Source organism: Cinclus cinclus, chromosome 8 (assembly GCF_963662255.1).
Source record: "Cinclus cinclus chromosome 8, bCinCin1.1, whole genome shotgun sequence".
NCBI classification, from domain to species: Eukaryota; Metazoa; Chordata; class Aves; order Passeriformes; family Cinclidae; genus Cinclus; species Cinclus cinclus.
Window position 1 is genome coordinate 16,481,796 of NC_085053.1, and position 14,394 is coordinate 16,496,189.

Consider the following 14,394-nt stretch of genomic DNA (forward strand, 5'->3'; position numbering starts at 1 on the left):
AAGTTCCTAGAGGCTTGACTTAACTTCATTTACTAAAGGTAGCACTCTCAAAGTGCTTTACTGTTTTTGGATTTAATAATGCATATTTTGGGATGTAAATAAAAAGATGGGGCATTGTGGTTCCAGAAAAAGAAATTCTAATTTAATTGCAGTCTTTAATTGCACCATTGTTTTTCTTTTTTCCCTAACCAACTCAGTGCCAAATTTTTGGGTTTAAATATCTGATTACATATTTGTATTTGTATGTGGATTTGAGTCTTAATGCTTAAATTCGCTGGGAAAAAAGTACAGTTATTTCATTAGATCAGTTTCCTATTACAGTATTTCTGTGTAACACTGAGCTGCTGAAAATGGTCTTAGGTTGCTTTTGATCTTCTCTGGTTACATTTTAGATGCTTGATGGTTTTGTTTTGTTGTTGTTCCTTACTTGGTTGCATCTTGTTTCATATGTTAATGGACAGGTCACACTGTTTCAGGGTGGCATGTTGCAGTGTGTTTAGTCTTCTCTACAGGTCTTCTAAATTATCATGGGTTTTTAAATCCATAGAAATGGATACGTAGACTGGCACTAATGCAAATAACACAGGACTTCTAAAGAATGCTTGTGTTATGCATCTCATATTCCTATTACCTACTGAAGTTAGGTATTGTAAATACTTACTGGCATATTATCTAAATTTGCCTACTTAAAAAAACAAATCATAAAGGAAAAAAATCCTCTACTGTATTATCTGCTGACAGTTGTTGACTTCTGAAGAGATTCCTGGATCACAGACGACATATCCTGTATCCAAGTCCCCTGTGCCTGTGGGGTCTGTTGGAGGATGAGACCAGCAATGCCACAAGTGGTGCAAGCCAGGTGAGCCCCTGTCCCCACTGCACCAGGGCATTCTCAGCAGTCAGCATCAGACTTTGCCATAGTTTTGCAAGGGTTTGGCCAAGCCAGCATTTGTAAAGTCTTAGTACATAATCACTCTAAACAGCTCTCTGAGGTTGCTGCTCCCTTAGTTCCCAGGCTCTGTCTCCTGCTTGAGACAAGAACCTTTGTGTGTTGCTGGCCTGGGGTGTGTGCTGAATTGCCACGAAGGTGGTATTTCAGTTAAAAGTGTCCTTCTGCCAGTGCTGATGTTGTAGGTGGAAACACAACAGAAAGCAGTGAAGGAATTTATGGAGGTAACAGGAGGCTGTGGGAGCAGTACAGGAGAGGGTTTAGGCTTCTGGACTCAGTCTGGGATTCAGGGCTCCAGGCTGCTATGTCCTCACCAGTCATGCTGCATGGAGAGGATTTTTGAGATGTTCAGAGTTTTAGAGCAGGGTTTTTCCCCTTGTAAAGAAATTGGAGTTAAAAAGTTGTTTGCCACGACAGCTCACTACCAAAGTTTGGCCAGAATGTCAGACCTTTGTAGTCACATACTGCTTTTTCTCCCAGTGATATCATGTGTCCTTTCTCTTGTGTGTTTTGCAACCTCTGGTGAAACAGGAAAGTTTTTCTTCTTCCCTGGCAATAGCCACCTGTGCTCTATTTTCTTTCTCAGTCATTGTTGGTCCTCTGCCCACCTCTTGTTTCAGCATTTGTTTTTTTAACCCTTTTTAAAGGACCTGGATTCCTAGCTATAGGTGCTGCTTTCATATTTTTTCAGTTCATTGAAAGAGAATAAGCTTTTCCTAATCAGTGATTGCTGTGCACTGACTTGGTAGCCACAAATTACTTTAGACCATTCTTGAACTCCTGCATAGTAATACCAATAAAAGAGCCAAATAGCAAAACTGCCACAGTTCATTTGCCAGAAAATGTTTCATCTGAAGTAAAAGCATGGCATTTCTGTTGGATTCAGAGCACAGTCAAAATGAGAGTGCTGCAAATAGTAGTGTTGATCTGCATGTGTATGATTAGTCTTTGGCTGAGGAGCACAGATTTGTGCTTTGCATTACTTTCCTGTGCTCTTGGGGTTTTTCATTAATTGTATGAGAAAGTTTGCCTGTGAGGGGTTTTTTTCTTGTATAAATCTTCTTTAAGCTTCCTTGTGAGTCAAACACAAGATAATTTATTTTTAAATGAAGATGCTGTTAAATCTGTCCTTCAGATTTACCTTAAAGAAGGCTTTAAGAAATGACTAAGGAGCATTCCTGCAGTGGTTACTAGAACTGAAATTTCCCAGACAAAGCTGGGAATAATTTCCCAGAGTTCAGTCAAACTGAGAGTGAAAGGTAGCATTTGCCACTTATTCCTAGGTTACTACTTACCTATTTTTCAGTTACACTTATTTGAACAGAGGTGATTGATCAAATATAAACCAAAATGCAATTCAAATATTTATTCAGGTTTCTTAAGCTTTTTCAATTTTTCTTCATAATAATAAATCAAAATCCTTCATATTCATGGTAATTCTCCATAATAATGAGGTTTCTGGTTTAATTAAAGTTTATGCACTGTTGTGCTAGGCAGATGACTTTTAACACTTTGGTAGGCAGTTAAAGAAAATTTTTAATTTCTTTCTGAGCAACTTAACCTGAAACAGGCACCTTGTAATAAACTGGGGAGAGAAAAAGCATCTGTATTTTTAAAATTTCTGGTGAAGACCTGGAAATTTAAGACATGGAGCTGAGGCTGCCTAAAGGACTTCAGTTCTGTCCATTTTGAAAACATACTATTGTAGGCTTATTACACACAGATCCGTACAGGACTCTGCCTTGATTCAGAACAGATCATGTCTGTGAATGAGAATTGTGTGATGTTGTTTTAATCTTCATTCAACACCAGCTTGTATTGAGTGCTTGAATTTATGCCTACTATGCTTACTCATTTATTTTCCTCTATAAACTATTTGTCACAGAAGGAACAAGCTATTTCTGTGTAGTGTTGTTATAGTATTTCTTTTAATGTTTAGACTTTTCAGCATGCTTCAGCTGGAGGACTATCAGCTTACAAAGAGTAAAGGCTCTTGTCTTGAATGAACACACTACTTAAAAAAATTTAAAGTTTAATGATGTCATCCCTTTCACAAACCTTAAAGGACAAAAATAGAGCATAGCTAAGCACACAGCAATAGCTGGGAGGTAGGATTGAGTCAGCCATGGGAGAGAACTTGGTTCTTTTCCTTTTTTGTATAACTTGCTGGGGGTATGAGACATAATTGAGTTGTCATGGGTAAACAGCGTTGTACCCCCTGTCAGTGTAACAGCTCAGTTTTGAATGAACACGTTTGAATTCTAAGTTTCGCTGCATTTATCTTGGCATTAGGAATTGTTGATCCATAGAGGAAGAGGGGGTCATGCCACAGAATGTGTGGCTGGCACTGGTCCTTCAAGGCATGCTGGACCAGTTTTTGTTAACTCAGTCAGCAGTGCTCTGGAGGAAAACTCGGTGCAGAACGTGGACTCCAGTCTGAAGCAGTGCATGGATTTCTAAGTTCAGGGGAGTGCTGATAACAAGTCCCAGCTACGTGTTGTGCATCAGCATAGCTGGGATTCAGTCCTTGCCCTGCCAGATACAGCTGTTCTCTGTTGACATCTGTAGGAGCTGAGAATGTATAACACCGTGCAAGAGCAGGCTTTCCATGTGTAAATATACAGCTGTGATGATGTAACTTCAGGCCCTGTTTAGTCACAAATATTTCATTCTGCTTGAAGTCCCACTCTTTTCCTGAAAACATTTATTCTTCTGCCCTCCAAAGGAAAAAATATCTTGAATTGATGTTTATGTTGTTGCTATGGCATTCAGTTAAACTGTATGCAGATGCAGGTTCTGTTAATAAGAGAAAAAGAAATGAACTGTGTACTTCAGTGAACAAAGATTACACTGTGTTTGTATTAAAATGTTGCTATGGTAGTGCATATGGTTTTATTTGCGGGAAATCTGTGGTGAAATGGAAAGAGGTCTCATGTATGCAAGACAAGAAATGGCAGCAAAAATAACTCAAATACTGAAACTGAAAGGAAAGTTAGAGATGACATGTAAAACCAGGTGAAAAGAGGGATAATTGTTCAGCTGTCTGTGATTTGATAATGGAAGTGTGTCCTCACTGTGCCCCAGCAGGTCTCAGAGGCCCATAGTACACAGTGACTTTGGTCTAGTGATGCTTTTGTTTTGAGAGCTGCTTTCCCTTAATGGTCCCGTGCATTGTACCGTTTTTTTGTTGTTGCTTTGGAAGCAAAGTTTCCATGGCCTGGCCTAATTTCACCACTTCTAACTTTTCCTGCAGAAAAGCATTTTCAGGATATCTTATTATAGTTGGCTTTTTGGCAGGAAGAATCAGTAGGTGATAAAATATTGAAAGCCACTAGAGCTTTGCCTACCTTTGGGGTAAGGCAATGTCTTTGTGAACTCATGATAGAAATGGTGGATTTAATTTCTTTTTATTTGACTGTCACAGTAGTCCTTGTGTTTATCTAATCCATTTGCATGAGACTTTTTGCATCAGCTGCATCAGTACAGCTGTTCATGTGGTTGCATGACAAATCAGAATGAGGTCAAAATAATCTGCCAGAGAAGGAAGAATAGAAATGAGAAGGGAGAGGGAGTCTTTTTTTAGAGAATAAATGACTACACTACAGAGGGAGCTGGCTGGTTCCTGCATAATTTCAGCTGGTGGAAAAGCAAAAGTGTTTTTAAAACTGCATTGCCACTTTCTTCCCGTCATCCCTGTTCTGCCTCAAGGAGAAGGAAGAAGCAACTGTGAAAGCTGCTCTTTCCTTTGCATTTGCTGGTTCTAGGTTCTCTACTGGGTCTGTATTGTAGCTCCAGAATTTGTGTCTTTTTCCAAGAGTGCTAACAGGGAGTAGAGCTGTGCTAAGGTGGGGTAAACATCAAGTCAGTGGATGAGATGTAGATACTAACAAAAAAGAATGGATGACTGGCAATAAAAGCTGGCCAAGAAATCCCTATCACTTTCACACAGCCAGCACAGGAGCAACTGTGTCCAGCCAGGCAAGGGAGGGGATTGTCCTTCTCTGCACTGCACTGGGCCAGTCTCACCTCAAGTGATGGGGCAGTTTTGGGTGCCACAGTGTAAGAAAGACATTAAGCTATCAGAGTGTCCAGAGGACAGCAGAGGTGGTGAAGAGCCGTGAGGGGAAGCTGTGTGAGGAGGGGCTGAGGGCACTGGGTCTGTTCAGCCTGCAGGAGACTGAGGGCAGACCTCAGTGCAGCTACAACTTCCTTGTGAGGGGAAGAGGAGCAGCAGGCACTGATCTCTGCTCTGTGGTGACAGCGACAGGACCCGAGGGAATGGCCTGAAATGAGTCAGGGAGGTTTAGGTTGGGTATCAGGAGAAGTCTCTTCACCCAGAGGGTGTTTGGGCACTGGAACAGCTCCCCAGGGCAGTGGTCACAGCACCAGCCTGGCAGAGTTCAAGAAGTGTTTGGACAATGCTCTCAGGCACATAGTGTGACGCAGGGTTTCCTGCACAGGGCCCAGGGTTGGACCTGATGATCCTGTTGTGTCTCTTCCAGCCTGGCATTTCTGTGATTCTATGATCTAAATTTTCAGTGGTATCTTTGTAGACCTTTTTTCCCAGCCTCTACTTTCAGCTGTGCTTGGGCATCCATATTGATTTTAGCAGCATTGTTCCACTTCAGCACAAATATGTGCCTCTGTAGAGAAAATTGCATTTTCCTGTTTCAAGTTCCAAATAGACTGCTGGTTTTAGAGCCATGACATCTTTATGTCTGATTTTGTCAAAGTAATAGACTAAGTAGAAGTTGGTTCAAGATGCTGAAGGAAATTAGTCGTTTCAGAGAAACTGATGTCTTTGAGTTGGCTGTTATACTGGGTTTCTTTTGTTCTGATGTTCAGTGGTCTCAAAACACTGCTGGGCTACTGCTGATTGTTTCACTCACTTAAATGGAGCCCCTTCATTCTGATTAAAACTGCCATTTGTCAGGTGGTGAAGTAGTTAATGTGTGTGTCCCAGCTGGATTCCCATCTGGGCAAATGTAGTCACCCCCACCCTTGAATTTCTTCTGACTAGAAAATGAAAACTTACAAAAAATTGTGTAATGTTTTCCTCCTGGATGGTTGTTACATTCCATCCTGTAAGTAGTTGTACTTCAAGACAGATGAAGTTGCTTATGTGAATGGTGCCTTGGGGTCTTCCAGGATCTTCTCCAATATAAATTGTGTACATAGAAGTCATAGCTGTGTAGTTTTATGGGGGAACCATAGCATAGTGGATGCCATCTATTTAGTTTCTTGGTGTTTGGTCTTTACAGTGTGACAGACAGGTGCTTATTGTATCATTCTGTTGGAGTCTTTTTTTTTTTTTTCAGGATTTATATTTTCTAGACACCAAGTCTCACTGCTATTCGATGCAATATAGTTGTCTATGCATTGGAGTGCATTTCTAGGTACTTCCAAAGCTAGTTTTATGTTGCTGCTTTCACTGTGATGCTTTCCTGTTTCTATGTGCTGTTTTATTTGTGGGTATGTAATATGCAGGAAGAAACTGAAGGTGAAAATGAGGACGTGTCTACATGAAAGAAAGTGGATTGAGGCAGAGCAGCTGGTAAAACTATACAGCCTTCCCTTGCGGTGTGCTGAGCACTTGGAACTCTGCTTCAAAATAGTTTCACTGATTAAACAAGTGAGCTACATTGTGCACATGCATTTCTGCAGGATCGGCTCAGAAAGCCAAGCATCTGGCAAGAGCAAGCCTCTGGTTTGACACATTTAACTGCTTCTGTGTGGGTAGGTAGGCTCGACTTCCAGCCATGAATGGCTGCCCACTGCAGACTTTTTTGTTTCAGTCCTCAAGACATGTGAGGGATTCATGCAGGTTCAGTGGGCTGGAAATCCTCCTGCAGCAGTCGCACTGATCACAGGGTCACTGCTTGTTCCTGCACAGCCCAGTGGCCGTGCACGAGTAGCAGGGAGATGGGTCTGCTTCCCAGACAGTGTCAGCTGGAGGGTCAGGCAGCCCAGGGGACTCATCTGCCGTGGGCTCTGCAGTAACTGATGTGTGGATGAAGAGGTTCTCACAGCCCCGTGAGGGTTCAGCAGTAGCTCGGTTGTCCCACTGTCAGTACAATATCAGCTTTTCCTCTACCTGCTGCTGCTTCAGGAGAGCACACTGGCAGCATCCCGCAAGGACTTGGCGCAGTCATGGAAGTCTGGCTGCGTGTTGCTGTTTTTGTTGCGTTTCCTGCCACGGAGCGCTTATGGAAGCTGAAACATTGTCTTCACTATGTTGCCTTCAATAGTAGGGAACATATAATGTGTAACCTTGATGTTCCAGCGCTTGCCACCATCAAGTAAGCGCGTGGCACACAAGGCTGTGCATTCCTTCGGTCCTGAAGGTGCAGTGTGAGAAGCGCTCCTTGTGGCGGCAGCACCGGACTCGGCCGAGCGCCCTGTCCCGGAGCGGGGGGACAGTGCCAGCGGGACAGGAGAGAGAGGGGACAGACTGGAGCAGGGCTGCTGTGGCGGGACAGTGCTGGGACCTGCGCTGAAGGCTGGAGCAGTGCCGCTCTCCCTCCTGCCGTGTCTGGACTCTCCCCGGCTCTGCCCAGCTCCAGGGAGCTCCACACGGTGCTGGTGGCTTTACTTTCAGCGTTTGAATTCGCTCCAAATGCACAGCTTTTTGTCATGTAGGTTTTTTTATCGTGTTCCTAACTCCTCATCTCCTGGTATCCCCTCTGGAAGCAGGGTATTGATATTTTAGTTTTTGACAAGAAATATAATTATAGTTGTGCTCATTACTTTACCTGTAAGCCCTGCTGCTTCACTTATTGGAACCTGAGCTTATAATTCTTTATATATTCACACCTACTACTTAGGTTTGTTTTTTGTTCTTTTTATTCTGCTGGAACAACAGAGGATGTAAAGGTTTCATAGCAAGAGCAAAGATGACACAAAAATTTCCTTTTCGTAGTGTTGTAAAAGTAGTTTTGCCACATAATTGTGAAATGCAAAATAGAAGAGAGGACTATATGGGTTATTAGTGTAACAGCCCCACTTTGGAAGACTTGCAGGTTTTTTTAGTGGGATTCATTTTACTCTTTGTATCAGGATAACTTCACTTAGTATATTTTACTCTTACATTTATGTGACCTGCTTTTCCAGCCCCTATTCTCCCAACAGTACATTTCCAGTGAGCAGGATACAGAAGCACCCCTTACATGGAAAAACCAAAGCGCAGGTTGTAAACCCTGGGGCCTGGCTAGAGCCACACCTCAGGCAGGAGTCAGCAGGGCCGTGTTTGTCCATGACGTGTGTGTTACAGCTGGGGTCTCTGAGTTCAGTACAGTTACACGTACGTGTGATTTTTTTGGGGAGCTGTTACTTACGTTGGTGGGAAGATGGATGTGATTCAAGTGTGGGTGACAGTGGCGATGGCGAGGAATGCGCCTGCAGCTGCTGGGTGTCTGGGAGCAGTGTATCCTCTTCCTCTCCTGACAATAACCCAATGTGTAAACCTGATGGCTTCTCAGTGAGCAGCTGATGTAGTGAAGTGTTCAGTGCTAGATCTACGTAGAAGCCAAACAAAAGTGCTTCCTTGCATTTTACCCTTCTGCTGTCAACAAATACTGTACAGACAAGTTTAGGTGCAGCTGAGATTGGTGGCCAGGTGGTGAATTCCAAAACAGCTCAACTTTTGAACGCCTTCAGGGAGAAAACTTGACTGAGCAGAAAAGAGGGAAGGCTGTAATTTCTCAGGCAAAGCATTAGCTGCCAGAGATAAGCTTCTGAGATATTTGGCTATTTATTTTATTGAGCTATTTATGTCTAATTAATAAAAAATTAACCCTTAACTGATTCTGCTTGTAACTAGTGACACTGGATGACACCCCTTCACAATTCTAAAACTTAAAAATCACTCTGTTTTATTATGAGCAGTATCTTTCTTACTGGATTGTGGGAGAATATTTTGACAGAGCAATACCCACACAAGGAGAAGAAAACAATACCCAGTTGCAGGTTTCCTGTCATTCTTATCTGTGGCACAGCTTTAGGCTAACCAGAAGTGTACAGTGTTGGATGCTTTCTTAGATCCTGCTCTAGTTCATTTCTTTAAATGTCATTTTTTTACTGCATGCCAGGGAGCTCCCTTGCTTAGCCAAATGCCATCTGTGTCCCACAGTGTAAACTGTAATTCATATTTAAAAAGTGAGAAGGGGAAGTGAGGAAAAGAGTAGCTCCCTTGCTTTCTACTCTATGGGACAAGTACTCGAAATTCCTCACATTTTTGTCTTGTTAACAGTATGTTTACTTTTCATCACTGTGTTATTAGGATTAACAAAAGTCATTGCTTCAAGCTCATTTAATTTGAATTTACTGAAAGCAAACTACCTCCTGCAGCCTGTAGGAAGCATTCCTCTGCTATAGAAATGTATTAATTTGCAAAAAGAAGCCACCAAAAACTGTGAGACCTGATGACTGTTTTCATCCCAATGTTCAACATCACCATGCATGCACTGCATTCTAATGAAGTCCCTTATATGGCAAATTCCAGGACAGTTTGAATAATCTGACAGTCTCATTAACATCTGAGTCTATCAAAGATTTGCATTCAGTGTCAAGCTCTTTCTGTGTATGCTTTCTAGAGCAGGGGGTTGCAGACTGCAGCCACCACTTCAAAAAATAATTTGTCCAAAGAAGTAGACTTGGCTATTTAGTCCATTTCTGCATCTGTAGTAGAACCTGCTTTAACTTTCAGAGAATCCAAACTTTACAGAATTCAAAGTTTTCACAGAAACCAATTGCATGTGCTGTATTTAAACCTGTTGCCTATCAGAATGCTCTACTAAAAGTAGTTAGGTAAATATTTCTTTATTAAATGATTAATTCTATAAATAAATTCTTTTAATTCATTGAATATAAAATTAAAATCATTTACAACTTATTCCAGTATTACAGGGGCTGGAAGGGGTAAAAAACCTCAGGAAACAAACAAAAAGCTACAGTTTGATAAATAAAATACTCAGCTTTAAAACAACTGATTTCTGTTTGCCATTAAACTACAGTTGGTACATAATAGCTGCCACTGTGAACACCCCACAAGTGCCCACCTCAGGAAGGAATGTAACTTCCAACTTAGTTGGGAAAGGGTGGGAGAAGATTGAAGGGAGGGGGAGAAGCATAGTGTTAAATTGAACAGGATAGAAACATTTTCATAACCGGAACAAAACATTAATCTGATCACTTACAAACAAACAGAAAACAGTATACAATTAGATAAGGTGCTCCAAAAAGAAGCAGTAAAGTTGCTCCAGTATTATGAAGCTTTAAGTATGCTTAAATCTCTGTTGCATTAGTGTCCAGTTGCACAGTGCACTCGTGTAACATCTCGATGTTGCCCTCAAATGGGCAAGGCACCACTTCCATCAAAGGTCCTTTCCCCACAGCTGGGTACTTCAAAATTCTGTTTTGCATCCCACCCCCAACACAACTCAGTCCCTAAATTTATGAATGTCGTTGACTAGTCTGTAGTAGGGATAGGCTTCGTTTGCATGTGGACAGTTGTAGTTGCATCGGCAGGACTGGATCATCATGACGCTCTTGGTGAAGGTTTCCCCATCATCACAGCGGAACCTGACCTTGACAGTCCTGCTCTGCTGGGGTGTACAGCACCTGCCATCCACGCAGGATCCACAGTACTTGGGACGGTACTTCTTCACACTGGAACATCCAGCATAATTAAACTTCACCGGGGAGGGCGACTTCCTTGTCTTGGTACATTTCTTCCCCTTCTGCAGAGGAAAGTAACATTATTAGCAGAATATTCTTTTCTGGCCTTTACCCCCTACCTGAAGCAGCTTAAGACAAGAGGAGCACCACGAGAGTCTATTTACCTTTAGGGAGGCATAGCTGGGCTGGCCACATGGCCTCACTTCACATATCCTGGTCTCTTTGATGAGCTTGCAGTCGGGATTGTCATTTGTCACCCTTGTGGAGATGCCAGTTCCACAAGTCTTTGAGCACTGGGACCAAGAAGTTGTTTGCACGATGCATTTGGGATTCTCAAAAGTTCGGCTTTGTGGCTCGGATCCAAAAACTGGAAAAGAAAAGGAGGGGTTAGTCTAAACATACTCTCTCTAGGTTTCTTTCTTTGCCTTGGGAGTCTAAGTAGTCAGTCATATAGCCACCCTCTGGTGTCCTCCTCTTAACTGTCACCCAGGTAAACCCACACTCACCGGGTAGCATTTTCAGGCCTCCCTTCACAATGGCAATCAGCTCATTGTTCCTGGTTAGTTCGCCTTCGGAGTCATCCGGACCAAACTCTTTGCTGAAAAAGCTTTCCAGCTCCTCTAGTGCATCCTTGCTTTCGTCGCAGACCCACTCCTCACAGCACTGCCCGGGGACTTTGACCAGCCTGGGGCTGGAGCAGCCGAGGTTGGGAAGAGAGAGCTCCTGCGGGCAGAGCGGGATGCAGCCCACAGCTCCATCTATGCACGTACACTGGTGTTTACAGTTCGGCTGGAAGCTCTCTCCGTTCTGGTAGATTTTGGAGTTATATTCACACGGTCTTCCCTCAGACTGTGCTGCAGAGAACAGGAAGGGAAAGAAGGGAGTGAGCGGCGGGAATCGCTGGTTTAAGCACAGGTATTTGCTGGTCTGTTACACTCAGTGTACGGCGGAGCTCCCTACAACCCCCCGGGGATGCGGGGCCAGAACAATAACTTAGTCAGGAATCACTTTTCCTTATGTGCGTTTAGCGGAGCCCAGACATACTGAATCGCATTCCAGACTGCTGAAGTCATGTGCCTTTCTGCCAAGCTACCGACAACAAAGCATAACCATACATGGGCTCGAAATTACCGAACCCCGGCACCGCGGGGCGCGGGGTCCGTCCCGGGGGAGCGGGGTCGCCGCTTACCTCGGCAGATGCCCTTCAGGGCGGCGGGGCTGGCCCCGAAGTTGCACTCCAGCCCCTTGGTGTGGTCGCAGGGTTGCGATCGGCTGCAGTCCTCGTTCAGCTGCTTGGCGCAGACCTTGCAGCAGCCGCAGCCGTCCGGCACCAGCCCCACGCCCGGGGCGCACTGCGGCGCGGCCGCCGGGCACTGGCACACGGTGGGGCAGGGCGAGCCCAGAGCCTGCGGAGAGGAGCGGAGCGTCCGGTGAGCGCCGGGAGCCGAGCGGAGCCGCCCGACCCGCCTCCTCTCCCTCACTCCCTCCCTTCTCCCGGACCGCGGCAAGACTCTCGGCACTTACCAGGCGGGCCAGGCAGAGGAGAGCGGCCGCCAGAGCGGGCCGGGTGCCCGCGGAGCCCATGTCCAGCGCCGGTGCAGCGGGAGCCCGTGTGAACGCAGAGCGGGAGCGCGGCCGGCGCGGTCTGAGGCGGCGGCGGGCGCCACCGCCTTATATAGGGCGCGGGGCCGCCGCGTGCGCCGCGGCGCTGACGTCGCGCGTTCCGGGCCGCGGCCGCGTCCAGCGCTCGCGGCATCCCAGGAATGCGGCTGGCGCGCGCCCGGCCGCCCCGCCCCGCCCCGTCTCCCGGCACCGCGGCCGCCGGCGCTGCCGCGGGGGGTCCCGGCCCGGCCCGGCCCGGCCCTGAGCCCCGCTCCCCGCGAGGGGCCGTTCGCACCCGGGGCTGTGCCGGTGGCGCCCCGCGAGCGGGAGAGCTCCCCGGCACGCCGTGAGCGCCCGCGGCCGCCCCGCGCTGTGACACGGCCCGCGGGGTCGCCCGGCCGTGCCGGGGTTCGCTCCGTGTTGCTGCCGCCGCTGGGCGAGCGAGCATCCAAGCGACTCCCGGCGCGGCAGGGCGCGGGAGGCGGGCGATGCCCGGCGGCGCCGACGGGCCCGGCTGCCAGGCCGGGAGCGGGATGACCGAGCGGCGAACAGCCCCCCCTGAGCCTGTGCGTCGCCGGGCTCGGTGTCCCTCACTCAAGTTGGGCGCCCTTGAATTGTATTGCCTCGTTGAAGTTTAATATTTGGGGATAGGGAGGAGAGTTTTAGCTTCTGTTGTGGCGTCTTTTTCTTTTCCTGGCTGAAAGTGCTTCCAGATGGGATTTAGACCCCAGACGTAACAATATTTCCATATTTGGTATAGCAGTAGCCCGCATTTTTCAGATTTTTCTGCTCTGTTATCCAACCACAAAGCATTCTTGACAGCTTCAGTTGTTGTTAAATATAGCCTTAACTTCTGTTCCCAGGGCAGGAAATTCTTTGGAATTCCTGTTTTTCACGCAATCTGTCTATCATGATTTAAGAGAACTGTGCTGGAGGAGCCAACTGGCGATCTGCTGCAGTTCGCTCCTTTATTGAACTAGCCCAGCAGTTGGGTCTGCTGCCCAAAGGCGTTACAATGAGTCCCCATTCCAGGGATTTTTCTCTGTAAATGAGTTTACTATTCCAAACACAAGTTTGGGGTTTTTCTTGTCGCCTTCAAGGCTGGAAGGTAGAGAAGCGGATTCAAAGGAAAGGCGAAAGCTTGCACAAACCCCTCCAAAAGCCATGAAAAGTGGAGGGGGAGGGGGCGAGCGGGACGGCGGGGAGGGAGGGATGCGGAGAAGAGGGATGCGATTAACCTGGCTGCAGCATTCCCTGTATGGTGGTGTCCCTGCGTGCCGCCCGCCCGGGGCGGCAGCCGGCGAGGGGAGGGGAGGGGAGGGGAGGCAGCCGCAGCCCCGCAGCCCCGCTCGGAGGAGCCGAGCCCGGTGGTCTCGTCGCCTGCCCGGCGGCACGGCCGATAGCTGACAGCAAGGACGGTGCGCGGGGCTCCGGTAAGTGCCGCTCCCGGGTCCGCGGGCCCGTGTGCCGCTCCCAGCGCATTCCCACACCTGCGGGAATGATGAGGAACCTTGTGGGACCCCGCCGGGGCCGCAGGACGGGGGGGCCCGTCCGGAGCGGCGGCAGCGCTGGGCGGTCTCGCCTCGCCGCCGCGCACCTGCTGCTGCCGGCCGGGCCACGGGGCCCGTGGGGACAGCTCGGCTCTGTCCCCCGGCCCTGACCCCCGGCTGTGCCCCGGCCCCCCGCGGGCAGCACGGGGCCGGACCGGACTGGATGGGGTGGGCCTGTGGACGGGGCAGCCTCTCCCGCGGAGGAATGCCGTGACCCCGGGACGGGCCGGAGCGCCGCGCGTCCCGCAGGGGACAGCGGTGACTCTGCCTGGCGGGCGGCGGAGCCCGGCTCCTCCTGCTCCTCCTCCTGCTCCTCCTCAGGGACGTCCCCGCGGCCCTGGCCGTGCCCGGCAGAGGGGCTCATGTCCTCGGCGCTGCAGACCCTCCTCCCGGCGGTGGCCAGGCCCCTGCCGAGACCAGAGACTTCCCGCTGGAGGGTTTTTCCCTCCTCAATTTCTTCCTTCATAGTTTTCTTTACGTTCAAGTAAATCGGCTTGACGCTTTACTTTGTGGTGGTTTGAGGGGGTTGGGAAAGGTGCTGGGATGAAAGCTCCAGGCACTCTCTGCCCAGACCCTGTGCTTCAGAAAGTGGCAGTGGTTTTGTTCATTACTCATATG

General features: G+C 47.6%; 1 protein-coding gene across 1 annotated transcript; it reads right to left on the bottom strand.

Annotated features, from left to right (window-relative positions):
* Window positions 1-10,386: 10,386 nt before the first annotated feature.
* CCN1 (cellular communication network factor 1) lies at window positions 10,387-12,208 on the bottom strand. Its single transcript, XM_062497464.1, has 5 exons — window positions 12,149-12,208; window positions 11,814-12,030; window positions 11,131-11,478; window positions 10,789-10,991; window positions 10,387-10,686 (listed from the first exon to the last, which is right to left on the bottom strand). The coding sequence occupies exons 1-5, from the start codon at window positions 12,206-12,208 to the stop codon at window positions 10,387-10,389; spliced, it is 1,128 nt and encodes a 375-aa protein (XP_062353448.1).
* Window positions 12,209-14,394: the final 2,186 nt, after the last annotated feature.